The sequence below is a fragment of the Citrus clementina genome, unplaced genomic scaffold, assembly GCF_000493195.1.
Source record: "Citrus clementina cultivar Clemenules unplaced genomic scaffold, Citrus_clementina_v1.0 scaffold_2, whole genome shotgun sequence".
NCBI lineage: Eukaryota > Viridiplantae > Streptophyta > Magnoliopsida > Sapindales > Rutaceae > Citrus > Citrus x clementina.
In genome coordinates, this window is record NW_006262688.1 from 8548608 (window position 1) to 8569814 (window position 21207).

The 21207-nt window shown below is 32.4% G+C and overlaps 3 protein-coding genes and 1 pseudogene across 3 annotated transcripts in view; all 4 read right to left on the reverse strand.

Annotated features, from left to right (window-relative positions):
* Positions 1 to 5201: 5201 nt before the first annotated feature.
* Positions 5202 to 6564, reverse strand: LOC18051487 (hyccin). Its single transcript, XM_006446351.2, has one exon. It carries the CDS (start codon positions 6305 to 6307, stop codon positions 5357 to 5359), a length of 951 nt encoding a protein of 316 aa, XP_006446414.1. The 5' UTR covers positions 6308 to 6564; the 3' UTR covers positions 5202 to 5356.
* Positions 6565 to 12580: 6016 nt separating this feature from the next.
* Positions 12581 to 13822, reverse strand: LOC18051488 (putative F-box protein At5g55150). The gene has a single exon (XM_006446352.1). The coding sequence runs from the start codon at positions 13820 to 13822 to the stop codon at positions 12581 to 12583; it is 1242 nt and encodes a 413-aa protein (XP_006446415.1).
* A 1026-nt stretch (positions 13823 to 14848) lies between these two features.
* Positions 14849 to 19204, reverse strand: LOC112100858 (annotated as a pseudogene).
* A 1028-nt stretch (positions 19205 to 20232) lies between these two features.
* The window catches only part of LOC18051490 (putative serine carboxypeptidase-like 23), a 3190-nt gene continuing 2215 nt past the window's right edge, over positions 20233 to 21207 (reverse strand). The window contains exons 6-8 of the mRNA XM_024190715.1: positions 20817 to 20903; positions 20603 to 20711; positions 20233 to 20379 (exon numbers count right to left, since the gene is read on the reverse strand). Coding sequence (XP_024046483.1) covers positions 20233 to 20379; positions 20603 to 20711; positions 20817 to 20903 — 343 coding nt within the window. The remainder of the gene's footprint in view (positions 20380 to 20602; positions 20712 to 20816; positions 20904 to 21207) is intronic.

The following is a 21207-nucleotide window of genomic DNA, read 5'->3' on the forward strand; positions in this document are numbered from 1 at the left end:
TTCATAATTAAATCAGGGGTTCAAGTTTTTCAATATATTCCTGAGAGAAAAATTTCTTATAATTTAAGAGTAAGTCTGTCTGTCCATCTTCGTTTGGAGCACGTTTATGGGCTGGGTTTTAGGTGGATTATGTTAAACGCACGTCTAGACATAACTCGAACAGATCATTTGCGGGGGTGGGCTTCATAGTGTAGTCATGTTTTGACAGATTTCTTTACTGATAAATTTATTGTTTCTCCAAATGTTCGACAAGTGGCCTAGAAGCACAGGGTAATATGTTTTCAAGGCATTAATTATTCAAGTGTAATGTAAATATATAGTTGTAGCGAGCACGTTATATATGGAGGTCAAGAGTAACTTTTCTTATAGAAAAATTATGGTAGCAAATGAACATTTCTTATTTGAAGAAAAACTTGTACATATAGCAAAGGTTAAACGTACTTTTCAAACAAATGTGGGGTAAAAGCTTATTTAGTTCCTATATTTTAAGATTAGTGTCCATTTAGTTCTTATATTTTTAAAAATATCTCGAAACATCCCTGCCGTTAAAGTATTGATATCCCTACCGTTACTTTTTATTTCTTTTAGTTTACTTTTACAATATTACCCTTTTATAATAATTTTTTTATTAGGACATTAATAAAAATAATAATTAAATTATCAATTTAACCTTAAAAAAAACATATATTAATTTTTTTGCAAGCACCATTTGCAGTTTTGCACACTTGGTAGATTGCATACAATTTTTGACAATTAAAAATTAATATAATTTTTTAGGGTTAAATTGGTAATTTAATTATTTTTTTTATTAATGTCCAAACAAAAAAATTATTATAAAAGGGTAATATTGTTAAAGTAAGCAAAAAGAAATAAAAAGTAACGATACGAGTATCAATACTTTAACGGTATGGATATTTCGAGACATTTTTAAAAATATAAGAACTAAATAAATACTAATCTTAAAATATAAGGAGTAAATGAGCTTTTACCCACAAATATGTATATAGAAGATCATTTATTATTGGTAGCTAACAAATAAAGCTTGACTAGAAGTAAAAGTTTACACCCTGGCAATGCCCAACAATTTAGTATTTGTTTAGATCACGCAAATACACAAATATCACAAGAAAGTTCTATGTTCACATTACCGAATTTTCAATTATTTCACACCACGGCCATGATAATGCTCGCTGGAGTATACCCACGCGTACTTCCTTGCTCTTTTAGTTAACAATTCAATAAATTACTTCAATAATTAACCCTAAAAGGTTCACAATTCCTTTGAGAAGAAACAAAGTGATGATGAAGACAGCTGGACGGAGATCCATCAAATGGATCAAATTAGAGCCCGCAAGAATTTGTTCATCCAGTTGTGGACGGGGGAGTTGGAAGTTGAATCATACCTTTGATTATGATTTAAAAGTAGAAAGCATTTATTGCACTCTGTGATTGCAGACGTTGACAAGGACGTTAACATTTGTTTTGTTTGAGTACATTTGAATTTTCTTGTGGTATATATAGACAGAGGTGGCCGGTGGGCTTGTGCTGGTTTGAGTTTAAGGTCAATTCAAATCAAAAGCAATAAAGTTAGGTTTTAAACTAAACAAACCCCAAATTTTAAGGAGAAATAAAAATAGAATTAATCGTTTTTTTTCTACCCAGTATGATTTAAAACAAAGAATGAAAATAAAGTTAGAAAAACTATGCTGAACGATTTTTTTTTAATTTGTATCAGTAGTATTATTGTTAGCTGGTCTTATTTTGATTACATTCGCAAATCTCTATAGATTAATGTTTTGTTAAATGAGAAATGGCATAAAGAATTGGAAAGAAGTGATGGGACGCATACACATTATATACAAGGCAGCGCTTAACTTACATTTGGTGTAAGTAACATTGGGAGAAAATGAATCGTTGGATTCCTCAATTTGCAGATCCAACGGGTGTGATGAAACATAACGTAAAATTAGGTTCAGGTAGTGGTTGGAAATTTATTTTTAAAAACAAAAGAATGGCAACCTGCTAAAACGGTTGTCGAAAAAAGCAAGCTAAGGAGTTAGTCGGTAAAGATAATTTTAGATGGAAATGATGAGTGAGGAGCGGTTGCTGGAAAATCCAGAAAATTGAAGATAGAAAGTACAGTAATTAGGTTTTGAAAGAGGGAAAGCAATAGAAGCAGCAAACGAGATAACCAAATTCCTATTTCATATTTTCATATTTTCATGACCACATTAAACTCTTGTTGGGTATTTGTATGGAAAGGTGGTCTATTTTTAATGGTATGCACTGTTGGCCTTTTGAATCAAGTTCTGTTTTCCATTGTATGGGTAACAAAACTTTGTAGCCACCAGTATTTTGTTGTAGTTCAGCTGTCTTATTTATGGACCTTATAGCATATTTTATCATATTATCGAGTATTATGTTACAGTCTTTTATTGGAACATCTTTAATAAAAAGTATTGTAGTAATCTTCTACTTTTGTATTGCAGATATACTTGTGATAATGTTTTTTCTTTTGCTTCAACATTGTTTCATGTTAACTTAATGCCTTACGTTCGGTTTTTTCTTTTAACTCCATCCTTATTCAAGAATTTCATTTATAAAATTTTTTAAACCCGTGACTCCATTTCCAGTTGCATGATGCACAATCCTATTAATGCTATGCTGCACATTTACTGATCATCTTAACTCATCTGTTCCCTCATAATGTCTTTTTTCAATTATTTGACTCAACATTCATTTCTTTGCAAAGGAATTTTTTATAGCTTAATGTAGTTTATGGGGCCAAATTATGTTCGGGTAGCCATAAATTTAAAATCTGTTTACTACTAATATTTGGATATAGCCAAGTGTCCTCAATTTTATACTTGTCACAGTATTTAAAAATAAATTACTTCCTTTAACACTGTAGTCCAAGAAGATATTAAAGGAAGTATAATATTTTTAAGCCTTATTTTCGCATTTCATACTTATATAACATTTGAAATAATTATTAAAGCATCTAATCCCTAATTCAATCAAATAGCACCTAAAAACTATTACAATATATATATTTTGTTAATAAATTTCAAGTTACACATACATTTATAGTTTTATAACACTTCTAATTGACCAAAAAAATTGCTTAAATTAACAGACATAACATAAGAAGCTCCATGTTTTATTTACATATCGGGTAAAACATGCATAACAAAGCTTTATATACATATACAAGTTTTACAATATACACACATAAACGTAAAAACATCATTTCCCATGCTGCCTTCTTCAATTCTCTGCATCCAGTTCTGCAATTTTTTTTCTCTTTGAATAAATAGTTGCCAACTTTGCCTCCTGGGACGCAACCCACAAACTTCCTAATTGTTGCACTGACACATCTACATTTGACATTAACCAAAAGTTCCGTCAAATTACATATCAACCAAGATAATAACAAAAACTTTTCACGAAATATGCAACGGTCAACATAATTGTTGGAGTTTTTTTCTCACCTTCTCCAATTCTGCACTAGTTCCAAGATGCACCTCTTCTTTCATTCTTAGGTGTCATAAATGGTGATGGATCATGTAACTTTGGAGCAAAACTGACTAAAGTATCGAAAGATTATTGGCGCTTTGTCAGCAATACATCATCTTCTGCCGACATTGTAAGAACAATCATAGATTTCAAGATAATTGTAACGGTGTCCACCTTCTATAACACATATTTCAACCTCTCAAGGTGGTCAGCTCTGAAATTATTACTCAAGCATAGGCTTTGTTCACAATTTCAAATATGTTAGAGCCTTATCATGTACATAGAGGATACCTATTGCCTTTTCTTGTCATCTCCATGCTATTTAACTTTACTTTTCGTAAGCCTTGCAAGAGGGGCTATACAGGTTTTACTGAGAGCACTAGCTACACCTCCAGCAAAAAGCTGGGATTTTGTCTTGATCTAGGACTGATTCTGCAACGTTTTTGATGTTGTTTCTATGATATTTTATCAACACAAGCACTTCCATTGCCTGTGCTTAAACCTCATAGGCCTCCTTCTACCACCACACCCACTCTTGATTCTTATTGCATCCCTAATCTAAATAAACAAAATATTATGGAGCTCCATTTCTATAAATGCTATTAACAGAGTCAAAATTAAACTTAATTTAGCAAGGACATCAAGGTTTCAATTTGTTAACTGATTAATATATTCTAGTTTTGAATTACAGATATTGCAGGCATTGCATTGAATTGTACGAACTGCACAAATACAATTACAAAGAATGGCACTGCGAATAAAAGGAAAATATTGTACATAATAGAATATATTCTATATAACTCCTATATATTCATCATACTTTGCCAAAACAGAGAGAACACAATAAAAGGAAAGGAGAAAATTATTAATTCTACAGAACCCAAAAGAAGATAAAATATTATTATGGAAAAATGAAATGAAGAAGGTAATATAGCTTCTTTCCTTCATTCTCAGAGAACTACAACGTAACATGATTCATGGTGGCTCTGAAAAACAACTCAAAACAGAGATACTAAATAAACCAAAGTACAGATGCATAGCAGCAGAAGCTAGCAGCGGCATACAACCCTCATTTATATTAATAAATAAACCAAACTACAAATACTCAGCAGAAGAATCCAGCAGCAGCAGAAGAATCAATCACCAGCATACAAACCTCACATATATTCATCATATTTACCAAATATATTCATCAATTTTAGCCAAATATTTCCGGGCTAACGCTATTCAGACATTTCATCGAACACTTGATGAATATGGTCCATTTAAGACTTTCAAGCAGGATAAATTAATTATAATTATAATTGCGAAACCAATCACTGATATTACAAGTTCATTATTCCAACGGAAAAAAATAACGAAATATATTATAAATTTTTCAAACACTCTCTAACCTGTGAAACTGCAGCTCCCCGTCATTTCTCCATGTACTAGTAACTGACAGAACTCTGAAACCATTTTTTTTCCCCCTCGATTTTCAGCCTTTGTTCAATACAATCAATATATAAAGCTATATGATATTTTCGCATATTTAGTTGCAGCAGCGAACTGTTGCTTCTTCAATAATCCTCTTTCAAAAGCCTTTGTTCTTTCTCTTTCCAATTTTTCCTTTCTTTTCAAAATTTTCAGTGATTACCGCCTTACCTTCAACCGGCTGTAATGAGAAACGCATGGGATTGACTCGACCGTTGACCCATTTTGCAACTGGTTTCCATCCGGTTTCAACAAGTTTTTATTACTCCCTCAAATTAACACGTGTTGCACTTACATCAATTAAATGGTCATGTCACTTATGTTTCTTACATTAAATGTAAGGTAAACTTACCCTATATACAATGCATTAAAGTGAGATGACTCTAGTCCACGGTACCTCAGTATGATCAACCTGATCATTCTGAGAATCCAAACCCATCTTCGCCAGTCTAACCAAACTCCCAGTTGCCAATATCGCATTAGGGTTTATATCATGTAAAGACCTAGCGTACAAACTTCTGCTTGCACAACAAGCAGCTTCATACAGCTCCCTATTCTTCTTATTCGAACCCAAAAGGCAATGCCCCAAAATCCTCAAAACCGGTTGCAACAGTTCCCAAGGCAATGGAATTCTCCCCTCTTTACTAATCCCCACCTTTTGATTTATAGCTTCATCACCACCGTTTCCATCTTTACGCATATCTCCATCCTGGCCAGCCCAAGCTTGACAAAACTCGCAGAACTCAATCTTGGATCCTACAGGCATTTGTGGGATCTTACTGTAATATAACTCCAACGCGACCCCAACAATTCTTGCTCTCCTTGTGGATCTCACCGTTCCGTGTGGCTCCAAGCTCGGAGATATCACCGCTAGGTTCAAATCCGTGGCGTTGTTCTTCGATGACGCTTTGGATTCGTGATATATACTTGGGTGTGACAAATCGGGGACGTTTACAGTCAGTGACTGTCCTTTGCGCGACGTGGTCTCGTGGGAGTAGAGGGCTAAGAGAACGGCCTCGAAACCGGCTAAGGGTTTACGGAGGGTGACACGGGAGAGGTAAACGCCGGCGATTATGGGGAGGAAACGGACGACGACGAGCTGCAGTTGCGGGTCGGATGATTGGAATGTGTCGTAGAGCCAGCGGCAGAGGTTGTCATCGCCGGCGCCGGAGTTTGGATGCCGGAGGAGGGCGGAGACTTGGGAGGAGATTTCGGGGTCGTAGAGAAGAGAGGAAGCCGGGTTTTGAGAGGAAGGAGGGGTGTTGGTGAGGATACTTGAGAGGGATTTGTATGCTGTTTCTGCTTTTGTGTCTGACATTATTATTGTTTTTTAAAAAAAAAAAAATTAATTGCTTTTGCTTTAGAAGAACAAAGGAGATTAGGAATTATATAATTTACAAAACCAAATATATCATTCATTCATACGTTTTTAAATCATAAATTAGATTAGAGAGGAGATAATTGAGGAGACAAAATAGGATCCTTCTTTAATTTGTCAAATACAAATTAAGATCTGGAACTTAGCGAAGTTTATGGTGAGTATTGAATTAATGGAATTCAGTGCTCAGCTAAGTATAGCTGTTAATTATATTTATATTTTTATTTTTTTAGGAAGACATTCTTATAGTTATTCTTTAAATTAATTAGAATAATTTTATATTCTGAAAATAAATGTAATATTTATTTTTTGTTAAGAGCTTAATTTATTGTTATCTAGATTTGAATTTATTTTAATTAATTTCAGTTGTTTTAATGAGTGAATACAAGTGTATGTTTGTTGTGAAAAATATTAATATACTCGTAAGCGCACGAATCTAGAAATAGAATAGTGGTAACGAGGTCGAACCCACATGGATTGTTATAAATTGAAAAGTCTAATTTAAATCTAAAATTAATATTAATCCTAACCTAGTTGAACAAATTGAGTTTTTAAGGGAAATAAAACTAATTAAAATAAGAAAATAATTAAAGCAAATGAAAATTCAATAAAACAAAAATTACCAAGATTTCAGAATCCACCATTGTTCAACTAGTAATTATCTAATTATTAATTAATCCTCAATTTTAGAGTGGTAATTCAAAATCAATCTATGTCATCTCATGAATATAACAATTAAATTCAATTAAAATTAATCTTGTGTAGGTTCTTTTTCTGTTTAATAGTATGTTATCTAAACATCCCACGTAAACATATTGAATATCAAATAGTTAAATTTTTTCTAAGCACTCTATGTAAACAATTTAATGAAAGACATAAAATCAAAGATAATCATATATAGACTTCATATATCCGTGCATAGATTTAATCGAATATTAATCCTAACAATTAAATGTCCCCAAAGGACTATATAAATATTATAAGTTCATGTATATGTCATGTAAGACTATATACAAATTTTCTTCTCCATATCTCCCAGAAGGAATTACAAAGTGAATATATATAAATAACACATAATTGTTTCCTTGAAAAAATTTTAAGGAAAAAATATGACAATCAAAAGTGTTTGAGTAATAAATGAGGTCATTAAAAAAAATGTTCTTTTTTTTTTATTTTAACAACTTCTTGACTTCGTTGGCTCATTGTTCTGTTTTCAACTTCTTAGACTTTTAGTGATAGATTTTTGCATGCTTATTTTATATTAGATGATTTTCAACAATAGTTTGATATGATAAAATATAGGAATGAGTTGTAAGTAGCATATATATGTATTTGAACTTTTAAATTGATCTCTATGTTTTTATTGAATTCTTGATGAACATTTATTATTATTGTCTTGAATTACTAAAGTCTAATTAATATTTACATGTTTAAGACCATGAATAGTACTAAAGTATTTTTGTGTAAGAAATCAATCCCAAAAGGATTGTAAAAAATTATGATTTTCTTTTATGATCATCTCCCTGAAGGAGCTAAAAATTCATTTATAAGCTTGACGATAATTTCAAAAGCTCAATTAATTCTCTCATTTGAAATTAAGTGGAGAAAAAAAATAAAAGAAATAGGACATGGTTTTATACCGCACATATGCTCCTTTAGTAGCAAATCAAGAGTACCAATATAAATTAATGTATATTTTCTTTTATTAAAAGAAAAAGTATGAATTTTTGATTCAAAAGAAAATAATGACTATAGATCTTATTACAAGAAATCACAATATCGATGATGGACCAGAAGTTCAAATCCAAAATCTTCACAAATTTAGCTCAGTAAATTTGCTATGTAAGCTTAATAATTTTGTGAAAGTTCTCTTACGATTAGAGGAAGCAAAGTGATTTACACTTGGTGAAAAATGAAGATGGATGTTTGGTGGATAGTACAACAATGCACACAATTCTACGAAATAAAAGATATTTCCACAATTTAATATTAGCTAAGGTTAATGTTAATACAATATCTGGTTCTACTAATCTAATTGAAGGCTCTGGAAGAGCTAATATTATGTTATTAAATGGTACAAAATTACAAAAAAATGATGTTTTATATTCCAGCAAATCCAACAGAAATTTACTTAATTTTAAGGATATTCATCAAAACGAATATCACATTGAAACATCTAGTGAAGGTAATTCTGAATTTCTTTGCATTACTTTTAACTATTTCATGCTAAAAGTATGTACTGGAAAAACTACATTCGCTTTCTTCTTGGCTGTATCATACAATTATAAGAACAATAGAAATAAACTTTATAATGAACCAGAAGTTCTCTAATCCAAAGATTTTTAAACTTTGGTATGATCGACTTAGGCATCCTGGATCAATCATGATGCGTCATATTATAAAAAATTCACATGGACATCAATTAAATAACCAGATGATTTTTTTATCAACTGAAAGTCTATGTGTTGCTTGTTCTCAAGGGAAATTAATAATTCGACCATCTCCAATGAAAGTAATTCTTAAATCTCCTAAATTTTTAGAAAGAATTCAAGGAGATATATGTGACCTTATACACCCAAGTTGTGGACCATTTCATTATTTCTTGGTTTTAATAGATGCATTAACTAAATGGTCACATGTCTCTTTACTTTCTAGTTGTGGTGTTGCATTTGCTAGATTTCTTGCTCAAATCATTAGATTAAGAGCACAATTTCATGATTTTCTTAATAAAAAGTTTAGACTTGATAACACTGGTAAATTCACATCTAAATCTTTTAATGATTATTACATGTTTATTGGAATTGATGTTGAGCATTCTGTTGCACACACTCATGCACAAAATGGTTTAGCTGAATCTTTATTTAAAAGTTTATAATTAATTGCATGACCATTAAATTTTAGATCAAATTTTCCTTTTTTAATGTTGGGTACATACAATACTACATGTTGCATCATTAATTCACATTCGGCCAAGTTTTTATCATACATATTCACCTTCACAACTTGTTTTTGGCCAACAGACATATATTTCTCATTTCAAAATTTTTTGATGTGCTGTCCTAGTTGCTTCCCCACAAAGAAATAAAATGGATTTGCAATGAAGACTTGGAATTTATGTTGGTTTCGATGCTCTATAATTAATTAGGTATCTTGAACCTTTAACTGGAGATCTTTTTACTGCACGATTTGCAGATTTCCATTTTGGTGAACAAGTTTTCCCGTCACCAGGGGTAGAGAAGACAAAAACAAATGAACGACGAGAAATTATGTGGCATGCATCATCATTATCTCATCTTGATCCTCGTACAAATCAAAGTGAAATTAAAGTTCAAATGATCATTCATTTGTAAAATATTGCAAATCAAATTCTTGATGCATTTACTGATTCAAGAAATATAACAGAATCACATATTCCAACTAAAAATGCCCCAACACGTGTTGAGATCCATGAAGGATAACACACCAAAACTAACGAAAGTAAAGTACATTTGAAACATGGAAGGCCAATTGGCTCCAAAGACAAAATTCCCCGGAAGAGGAAAACACAGAAAAGTTACAAAATGAAATTAGCACTCTTAAAGAGTCATTGCCTGCTAATCAAATAATATTCGTCCCATTGACCCAAAAGAAAAAAATTTCCAACAACTAAGAAAGTATAAATTTCTCCTGAAGAGAAACAAAATAATGAAATTATAATTGGTTTTTTTGGTATAAAAAAATCTTGGGATCAAAATGAAATAATTATTAATGATATTTTTTTAATTTACTGTGGCTTTTAATATCATAAATGATTATGAGGATCCTGACCTAAAAACTGTGGAAAAATATTGACATAGAAATGATTGGCCAAAGTGGAAAGATACTGTTCAAATAGAGTTAAATTCACTCGCGAAACTAAAGTATTCAAACTAGTAGTCCTGATGCTTGAAGATGTCAAACTTGTTGGTTATACGAGGGTATTCGTTAGAAAATGAAATGAGATAAATGAAATTGTGAGATATAAAGCAAGGTTAGTTGCACAAGATTTTTCTCAAAGACCTGGCAGTGATTATGAGGAGACACATTCTCCTGTTATAGATGCAATTACATTTCGATTTCTAATTAGTCTCGTAGCCTTTGATAGGCTTGATGTGCGTCTCATGGATGTTGTGACTGCATATCTATATGGTTCTATTGATACAGATATTTATATGAAAATTCTTGAAGGACTTTAAATGCTAGAAGCAAACAAATTAAAACCTCGTAGTTTATATCTTTGTATCGATTAAAACAGTATGGGCGTATATGGTACAATCGCCTAAGCAACTATTTATTAAAAGAATTATATATAAAGAATCCAATTTGTCCTTGTGTTTTTATTAAAAAAATCTGAAATTAGATTTGCAATAGTTGCATAATATGTTGATGATTTAAATCTCATTGGAACTCATGTAGAGCTTTCGAAAATAACTTCTTGTTTGAAAAATAAATTTGAAATGAAAGATCTTGGAAAAACAAAATTTTGTCTTGACTTACAAATTGAGTATTTGCCAAGTGGAATACTTGTACATCAGCAACATACACTAAAAAAGTTTAAAGTGTTTTTATGGATAAAGCTCATCCATTAAGTACTCCAATGGTGGCACAATTACTTAATGTGGAAAATGATCCATTCATCCTAAAAAAGATGGTGAAGCAATTCTTGGTCTTGAAGTACCATATTTAAGTGCAATTGGTGCACTCATGTATCTTGCAAATTGTACTTGACCTAATATTGCATTTTCAGTTAATTTATTAGAAAAATATAGTTCTACACCAATTCATAGGCATTGGAATGGTGTAAAGCATATATTTGGCTATCTCTATGGAACAATCGACATGGGTGTATTTTATCCAAATGGATCAAAATCTCCACTAATTCGATATGCAGATGTTGGATATCTCTCTGATACACATAAAGCTCGATCTCAAATAGGTAATTTATTTAGCTCTGGTAATAGTGTGTTGTATCATGGGGATCAATGAAACAAATAATGGTTGCAACATCTTTAAATCATTCAGAAATACTTGTTATTCATGAAGCAAGTCCTGAGTGCATTTGGTAAAGATCAATGGCACAACATATTCGAGAAACATGTGAATTGTCGTCAATTAAAAATAACCCCACAATAATATATGAGGATAATGCAGCATGCATTACTCAAATTAAAAGTGATTATATAAAAGGTCATAGGACCAAGCACATTTCACCCAAATTTATTTATACACATGAATTTCAAAAGAATGATGATATGGATATTCAGCAAATATGCTCAAGTGATAATCTTGCAAATTTATTTACAAAATCCCTACCAATGATGACATTCAAAAAGTTGGTACACAAAATTAGGATGCGTCAGGTCAAAGATTTTTCTCCAAATCTTGAAGAATCTATGTCAAGATAAGGGGGAGTATACTTATTAGAGAAAATAATTTATTTTGGAGGAAATTTTATATGTTGTACTCTTTTTCCTCACTAGGTTTTTATCCCATAGGGTTTTTCCTAGTAAAGTTTTAATGAGGTAACTCTATATTTCCAAAATTATTCAAGACATCAATGAATAATGTACTTTTTTCCGTTAATAATTTTTTTCCCTAAGGGTTTTTTTAGTAAATGTTTTAATGAGATATATTTTTTGTAATGAACATCCAAGGGGGAGTGTTATGAATTTATTAAAATAAATGTGATTTCTTAGTTTTCCCACTATCTCCTATTAATAACCTTTAGCTTCCCTATAACTCCTACTATCTCGCAGGAAATTGTGATCCATAATTTTTCTATTAATTTCACGAAGTAATTATGTAACTATAAAATGAAATCTATCTCTTTATTTTGTACACACAATTAGAATGAATAAAATCATTCTATAATATAACGCTCTTTCATCTTATTCTTTATCTTATGTTGCTTCTTTATTTTGTCTTGCTAGCTAATAGCTTTTCTAACATATTTTTGTTTAAGCTGAATGTAAAAAAAAACAGTTTATTTTTTTTAATTTTCTTAATAAGAGCGTATTTGTTTTCGGGTAAAAAAAAAAAATGTATAATGGATCAACAATGCTACTTTGGTAAAAAGATCCATATAAAATTTTGACAAAAGGCCCAAAAACTTACAAGAGAAACAATTACTAGTCAGAAAAATAAAAAAATATGCCATCTGCTGAATGGAGGATAGATACATTATCTATACTCTGATCAGACCTGAAGCCAATTTAGACTTGTAGACGTTGTCCAAAGTGGTAAAGGCCGTCGAGGCCGTTGAATACATTGTAAAGGCCGTCGAGGCCGTTGAATACATTGTAAAGTCATGTAGTATACTCCTATATCCCTTGGATACATGTCATCAACAAAATATATGCAATTTGCTCCAAAATAATTATCTTCTCCATCGCTGCTAACAACGCAAGTTGTGGAATTATTCTCGCCCAATAAAACTGCATTGTTACCTATATTGTTAACCATAATCCACTTTTCCGTCTCCAAATCTAATTTGCAGACTATAAAAGCACAAGTCAACTCGCAAGGATAGCTTTTGTGAGGTATAAGGAATCTTGAAACAATAAACAAGTCGCTGTTCAACTCCACCAAGTAATTGTATCTGGCATTGCAGCAAAATTCGTGTGGTTTAAAAGGCATTGCTTCTGCTGTAGGTGCATGAGGATGATCAAATCTTATACGGAAGATGAAATTGCAACTACCAAGACAATAGAAGTAACCCTTATAAAATAAGGGTCCCCTTGAACGACAGACATCAAAACTATGTATTGCTATTGGATCTGGAGTTCTGTATCTCTTTATTCCACTGCCGCTTTTTACTTTGCAGCAGTTCCGACCGTCATAAAAGTGGGCCGAGGTGTTGGTAAATCGAATAGATTGATCATGTACTATACTCGTCCAATTCCTGTCTCCGGGTTTGCAAAAGGCCAATTTTGACGAAACATATAAGGAAGCAAGAACGAGACAGTCTGGATCCAAAGGGCTGGTCGATGTGATCACCCTCAAGCCGTTTAGAAACTGGAGTTGGGTTCCTGGTGGGGGTGGGGGTAACTTGACTTGAGACCTGGTGAAAGGATGTAAGAGGAACATATTTTGGGTTTCATCCAAGCAGCTTACGGTTAGCAGCCATCCATGAGATGAACACGAAACCCATCTCCCCTTTACTTCTGGTAATGGAATTTCGCGGAATTTCTTTGTTTTGGGATTGAAGAAGGTACAGGACTGACGGTTGACGCAATTTTCGTTTAAGTTTCGAAGCAAGAGAGGAGGCAAATTAGGTCTAATTTGGTGATAAAGATCTTTGACGACAGATTGCCATGACGAACAGACGGCTGCACAGACTGCACAGTTTAAAATATCATCGGAATCAATCAGTTTTTGGATAATTACTGATAGAAGTTCATCTGGAAGACTGGACCATGATAGCTGTTGTGGTGCCATTGAATCAATCAACAAGATGGAGCGGAGTACGCTTGAGTATAAAAATTATTAATATTTTCACGCTTATATATAGAATTTGTTGAGACAAATCCTGTTTTCAAAAGGAAACAGTATATAATAAGTTTTTCCTTTTTATATTATAATTACTATTGACTGAAATCTTCTTTCCTAGATCTTCCTGCCAAAATTTGAAAATCCCGATTTTACTTTTTTAAACCTTCCATCAAAATTATTATTATTATTTGAATGAAACATAAATAATTTTAATTATTGAGTGAGGGTAAAAATATCACACTAAAGAATAGGAATCCCAAAAAGAGACACTATTTATAATAAGGGAAGTGAAAAATTTAAATAAAATTAGGTTTCAATTTTAAGTGTAAGCTAAATATTGTTTGATTCAATGAAAGGTTTACTTTCTTCTCCCATAAAAAAAAATGCATTAGTGAAGTCATCGAGTAACTTTTAATTTTTCCGATGAAGGGTTGTAGTAAGTGTAATTTTTTTAAAAATTTTTTTTAATGCAATTCATATATTTCTTACATATAAAATTAAATAAATAAATTTAAAGGTTGTAGTTCTGCTTTTGATAAAATAATATGGACAAAATATATTTTTTTATCAACTAGTGCGAGAAAAATTCAACTGCGGCAAAAGATTGAACGTTCAAGTTTGTCAAGTTACATGGAATTTTAAGATGAATCTAATCTGAGTTATAATGGGTGCATTTATAATTATTTATGATTAAAATTTAATTACATTTTTTTTTCATTTAATATCTGCCAATCATATACAATATCATAAAAACTTAAAAGCTCAGCACAAAGTTCGTTTTACCACCGAATCTAAATCCTAGACTGGCTGTATCTAATACATTGCAATAAAAATAAATTGAACAAAAAAGGATGAGCAGAAATATGCTCACAGAACAACCGATTTGAGATCATGGAAGCAAGTACTTATAATTTATTATTGAAAATGGAAGTAAAGTGAGGAGAAGCAATTACTTCAATTTCTTCCTGAATCTCATGGTTTAGAGGGAAGAAGAATTCCTTGAAGGAATTCAGGAATCAAAGTGAGTGCCGAGTGCTCGTTCTGGCTGGTACCGTGGAACAAGATGTACATCCAGCTCCTCTCACTGTAACTAATGTCAATCCTTGGTATGCCTCCACGTTCTCTCCAACTTGTTATTAGGGATTGCAAAAATCCCCACGGGGACGGGTATTCTTGGGGATTTTCCCTATTCGAGGAGGATACAGAGATAATTTTATACCCAATTTCTTATTCGGAGAAGGGATGGAGAAATTGTTTTACTCAATTTCTTATTCGGGGAAGGGACATGGATGAGGTGGAATCCACATCCCCTCCCCATTTCTCCCATTTTAATTTTTAATTTTATTTTTATTTTTTAAAATTACTAGTAAATAAATAATAAAATTTGAATTATATTATAAAATTATAAATATTGGTAAAAATAAAAAATATCAAAATATTTATATTATTAAACTTTTAGACCTAATAAACTAATTAAAGTCATAAATTTTTATTTAGGACATTAAAAAGGCCGGGTAGATTCTATTAGCCCAAAAATTTTGTTTTAATTTTAATTTTGTTTTATTAAAAATATTAATTAAATATCCACATTTATTTCATTTATTTTATTGTCGATATAAAAATAAATTCTTTTTCTTTTTGTTGTAGGATTATGAAGATTGACAAAGATAATTATTTTGATAATTTATATTTTGCATGTGACTTTTGTAATGGATCAATGTTAATGTAAGATATATTTTGAACTCTACTTTTATTTGAATTTTTTATTTTAATATAACTAACTCAAAATAAAAAAAAATGTATTAGTTATTCGGAGATCGGAGACTTTCGGGGATCCTCTGTTATTATTCGGGGAGGAGATGTGGATTCTTTTAAGCAATTCTGATAGGAATGGGGAGGGGACGGGGACATACGCAAAATATCGGGGATGAGTACGGGGAGATTGGTCCCCTCCCCTCCCCTCCCCATTGCCATCCCTAACTGTTATCATCAATTTAATTTCATCAAGTACTCAACTCTTCAACTAAATAAAAACTTAAAATTCTAGGCTTAAAGTCTTGTAAAAGGTAAGGCAATTTTTTCTTTTTGCCGTCGTTATTGGTGTACCATGGAATTTTTATAGGAAGATAGGGGTGTTAATTGAGTATCTAGATGTCGCAACTAGTACAAGTCCGTCTAAATCACCACTGAAATTGTACAAAACAAATAACAATAAATAAAGTATTAATCTCGCTATCTCTTAAAGTTGTACAACTCTGAATCTGTCTTTAACTAGCTAGTTGAAACAATTACTTGTAAATTGAAACTCAATGTGTTGGGAAATTGATTGGTGAAACAAACACGTAACTAAAGTGAAATTGAGAAATAATAAGATAACATAATCACAAAGGACACCAAAAATTTACATGGTTTGGTTTTTAGCCTACGTTCACGGGCAAAAATAGAAGGAAAATATTTTACTAGTGATATGAGGATTAGAAGTATTGTAATATTTTGGCTCACTATTAGAACCCTAATAATGGTGTGGATTAGCCTAGGTAAATTAAAGACGCCTCTATGTCATATAGATTTCATAATAGTCTTAAATAAAGTTATCATTGAATTTTTCTTACAGCTGCAATCCTTTTCACTGGATGGACAATCCCATTATTTCCCTACCGCTTATCAAGAATTTCACGGCAAGTGGCATTATGTGGTATCAGAGCTACTGGTTGTATTTTTTTAGTCGGGTACTATTCGGGTAAACGGTATTATTCACGCATATTGTACTATTCACCAAGGTATTATTCATGCATATGGTATTGTTCAAGTAGGGAATAGTGGTGTGAGTGGAGTAACTGTGTGGTTTTATACGTGTCTAGGAAAGTTCTGTCATGGATAGCAAGATCGCTTGGTTAGACCTGGGGTATTAAGTGAGACCATTGTAATCCCTCTAGTATTTCCTAGGAACATTCCTGGTGTGCATTTTCACACATACTCACAACTATTCGAAGTGGTACACTAGCCTCTGCATGGTATTTATCAACAAAATAACAGCAAAGTTCGAAATTGAGAAGTTCGACGGGAATAATTTCTCGTTGTGGAAAATGAACGTTCGGAGCTTCTATTTCAAAGTCTACCTAATTCTTATGATCAATTTAACAAACAACAACCTAGTAGATATTTTTACTAAGTCAATCAACATTGAAAAGTTTGTATGGAGTAGATCCTCTTGTGGTCTTGCAGAAACATAAGCAACATGAAAATGGCGAAGTAGAAAGAATGGTGTGGAGATTGATTGATTCTCAATCAAATCTCCAAGTAGAAGAATTGTTGAAAAAAAAATAGAGAAAGGTGAGGCACAACTTCTACAAAAACAGTGCCCCTCCTTTTCTTTTTTTTTTTTCAACAATTCTCCCACTTGCAGATTTGATTGAAAATCAATTAATCAGCTAAATACGAATCGATACACTGAAAAAAAAAGGAAATACAAATTGAAACTGGTAATTCCAATGTAGGAATAAAATAATGTAAACCTACTTACCTAAAATATGTTTAACTGTGTCCATTTAAAAAAAGAATTAAAATGGTACAAAAGTAATTTATTAAGATGGAATCGAGCAAGCAAGGTAAGGGTTAAAAAATTAATTTGAGTTTCATAAATAAATAAACATTTTTTTTAAAAAAAAATTGGCATTTCGTTTGGTACGTACGTGCATCCAGTCCTGTTAGTGGGTGCTGCATGGAAGGCTATTTGAACCTCTCGAATATGTAGGTAAGCGTCCACGATGCGGTCGGTGCAAGGGTCAAAGTTATGGACCAATTTGAGCAGAGAAAGATCAAAGATTAGTTTTGTACAGGATAAGTTTTGATCAATTTGCAAATAGTGATATAATTAAGAAAGACTTGCAGAGCCAAGGGAGCCATTTCCGAAAGTAGGGCTAATGCAAATTGGAGCACAAATGTTGTAAATATCAATATCACCGATCTCATCAGCGGCTTCGTCACGGGAGTCGGAGCATTCTTTAGTATTTCTGCTTTCATTTACAACTCACAGTGAGTGAAAATTCTTTTTTGGTTTTCGACCGAGTTCAATGCATGAATCCACAAATTTTCGTATATAGCCGTTAAAGCAATGGCATCATCAATCCATCCATTCCCGATCTGAAATAATAATCTATATACCCCGATCAAATTAATACCCAAATCATTTAAAAAGCTAATAATTGAAGTTAATGCATATAGAATAATCTATTAATTAAGTGGACTGATCACATCAATTCCTTTGAGGTTGATAAGGTACTTTTAGTATTTTTGCTCCTCTGAAGAAAGGTGCATGCAAGCTGTGACACATAGTGACCGCCAAAGCTCTCTCTCCGGCTATGTAAAAATCCTGGTTTAATATTGCGGGAACCTTTCAAGCCACTTGATAAGAAAAGGTATATTAATCTTGATCATTGAATTTGTCACCATTAAGCTTATAGTCCGAAGTTGTACTTGAGTACCAAAACCCCACCCCCGCTGGATTCCAAGAATATCACGTTTGCCACTGCATACAAAAATTGTTTGTAAACATAACATACTTTTTTTCTTTTTTTTTTTTCTTTTTTTGATAGACATGACGTACTTAATTATATATAACAAATGAAAAAAATATATATCAGGTGTAAACAGCCGTAAAGTTTTATCCCCATTATTCCATGCATAATTGTTTCTGAAAAGCGTTTTTCCATCTTTATTCATTCTGAAGGATCCTGATTCGGTCACGGCTCCATATGCCAGAGATGAACATCCCGGTCCTGTCAATAATAATTCAAAGCATTTTTCAAGAAGTGTTTTTAACTAACCAATATCATTATGCCCCAGTTTGTACAGAAAAATTATAATATAAAAAAAAAAGCCAGTGAAAATGAATTTAAAAGGGCAGTAGTTGGGGTTAATGTATACATATATACCTCCATCGAGCCACAACAAAGAAGGATTGGTGGAAGAATTCTGTGGGGATTCAGCAAAATAGTAGAAGAGTGAACGTCCACTCTTGGGATCAACCGTTACATAGCCGGAGTATTGGTCAAAATCAACACCGTTAGACTGGCCAGGCAGCAATTTAATATTGTCAGCTTGCATTAAACCATTTTGCTGAGGCTTAATATAAGTATTAGCAGCTGAATAATACTCTTTTTCATCAGCTTGCAGTTCAGCCAGAGGACAGTCTTTCAACCTCTTGGACTTGATCAGTTTGTCAAGATTATCAGCTTGATTGGCTTCAGCGAATGTAATTAGTAATATTAAAAGGCAAGTAGACATTAGTAGCCATGAAAGTGAAAACACTGCTATAATTTTCTTCATCTTTAATTTTGCAGTGTGTAATTAAGTCGACACACGATGTGTTAAATATAATAATCAGAATGAATGGTAAAAAAATCGACGTTTCGGATTATTGTGCTTTGGGAGATTCCGGGTCGTTAATTATGATTTATATTAGTAATAATACAAAATTTGGCCGGCATTTTTTGTTTTTGAATGTTATTGAATTAAATGGTTGGGAATGTTCTGCTTATCTGTTTCGTTTATCTACTTGTTCCACACTTCCACTTCACCTATAGTTGTGCACTCCCATTCGTCTTCTCTTTGCAGTTTACTTATTTTCATATATTTCTGAATAGTTAAGGCATTGAGAGGAATGTTCACCACGCGAGGAATTTTAGAATGCATCAAATATGATACAACTATTAATGCATGTATGATATGTGTAGTTGAATTTTATAACTACTAATTGCTTGCTGATTCTTTAAAGGAAATGCACATATATCACAATATCATTTACTTATTGTATGACTGACATGGTATCTTAGAGATAATTTGTAATTTCTCCCATCACACATTTTATAAAATTAATTTTTTTTAAAACTGACTTTGGCAAGGACATAAATACAGCCTAGGGGATATAAGAAGCCTTACCTTATGAAAGAAATATAACATTAAAAAAAGAAAAAGAAAGAAAAAAAGATTGTCAGGAAGAAATATTCAAATAACCATACTTACTGAATCTAAATTTTGAAAAACCCTTTGCATTGATAGGAATTGGTGTTTCATTGTTAATTTGTTATTGATTATATGTCAATCATATCTTGTCATTTTGCAACCAAAATTATTAGTATCAAGTTCAACAAGCTATTCAAACCTTTATTCTCTTTCAAGAAGATAACGACAACAACAAACCTTAAAGCTGTTACATCATATGTAATTGAATTATTGAGTGAAGACTACTAAATGAATTTGCTTGAAATTCTTAATTATTAGCTTGCATATGTGTTATTTCTACTTCTTCTTCTTTTCATTTTTTTTTGGGGCTTATTCAAAGTTTGAGACAGCGTTCAGGACTCAGAAGGAGGGAGGATTCCTTGAAGAAATGACGCGATCATAACGAGTGCACGCTTCGGCTGGTAGCTTGGAACAAAATGTCCCGCTCCTCTCACTGTAACAAATGTCAATCCTTCATATCCCTCCACGTACCCTCCCACCTGTCACCAAAATTAATTTATATTTATGTGAACAACTACCGTTGGACAAAATATATAAATTATTTTTGTACAACTAACGTTACATAATAATATTAGTGGAAAGAAAATATCATATGGTCTATATGATATATTTTAATATTTTGTATTTTCATCTAATCAATAGTCATACGTTACATCAGTTCACACAAAGAGTCCGAGATTTTAGCGTTATTGTAAGAATTACCTCATTGGCGTTGATGTACCACGGATACCAAGGCGTCTTGATGGGAAGGTTGAGGCTTGATATCGAGTATCTGGTTGATGTAATTGGCACAACTCCATCTATGTCGCCGCTGTAACAAATTAAAGGCAATTACATCCCGCTGCATGCTCAATGCAAGATACACACACACACACACACAGAGTTTCTCTTATTAAGGTGATAATATTATGCTTGCCTGTAAATCCACACTCTTATGCCGTTAGCCATGAGATCCTTGATGAGCGGTAGGACTGTCGGAGGACTATCAGTCCAGCCAATAGCACTGCGAATGTTACAGCAAGAGTTAAAATATAAGTTAATTTACTTGAACCGTAAAGCAAAATGTTGAGTTGTGTCCCACATTGGCTAGTAAATGGGAGATGCTTGGATTTATAAGGTGGTAGGTCACTCCACTTAAAAGACTAGTCTTTTGAGTTGGATACCTAAAAATCTTATGCTAAGTCCCCCAACACAAAATACTATAGAAATAGAGTGATAACAGAAACAAAGTTGAAACTGGTGCTGATTTACTAAGTTTTCAATTGAGAAACCGACACTAGCTTTAACTTGTTTCTATCAGCATTCTG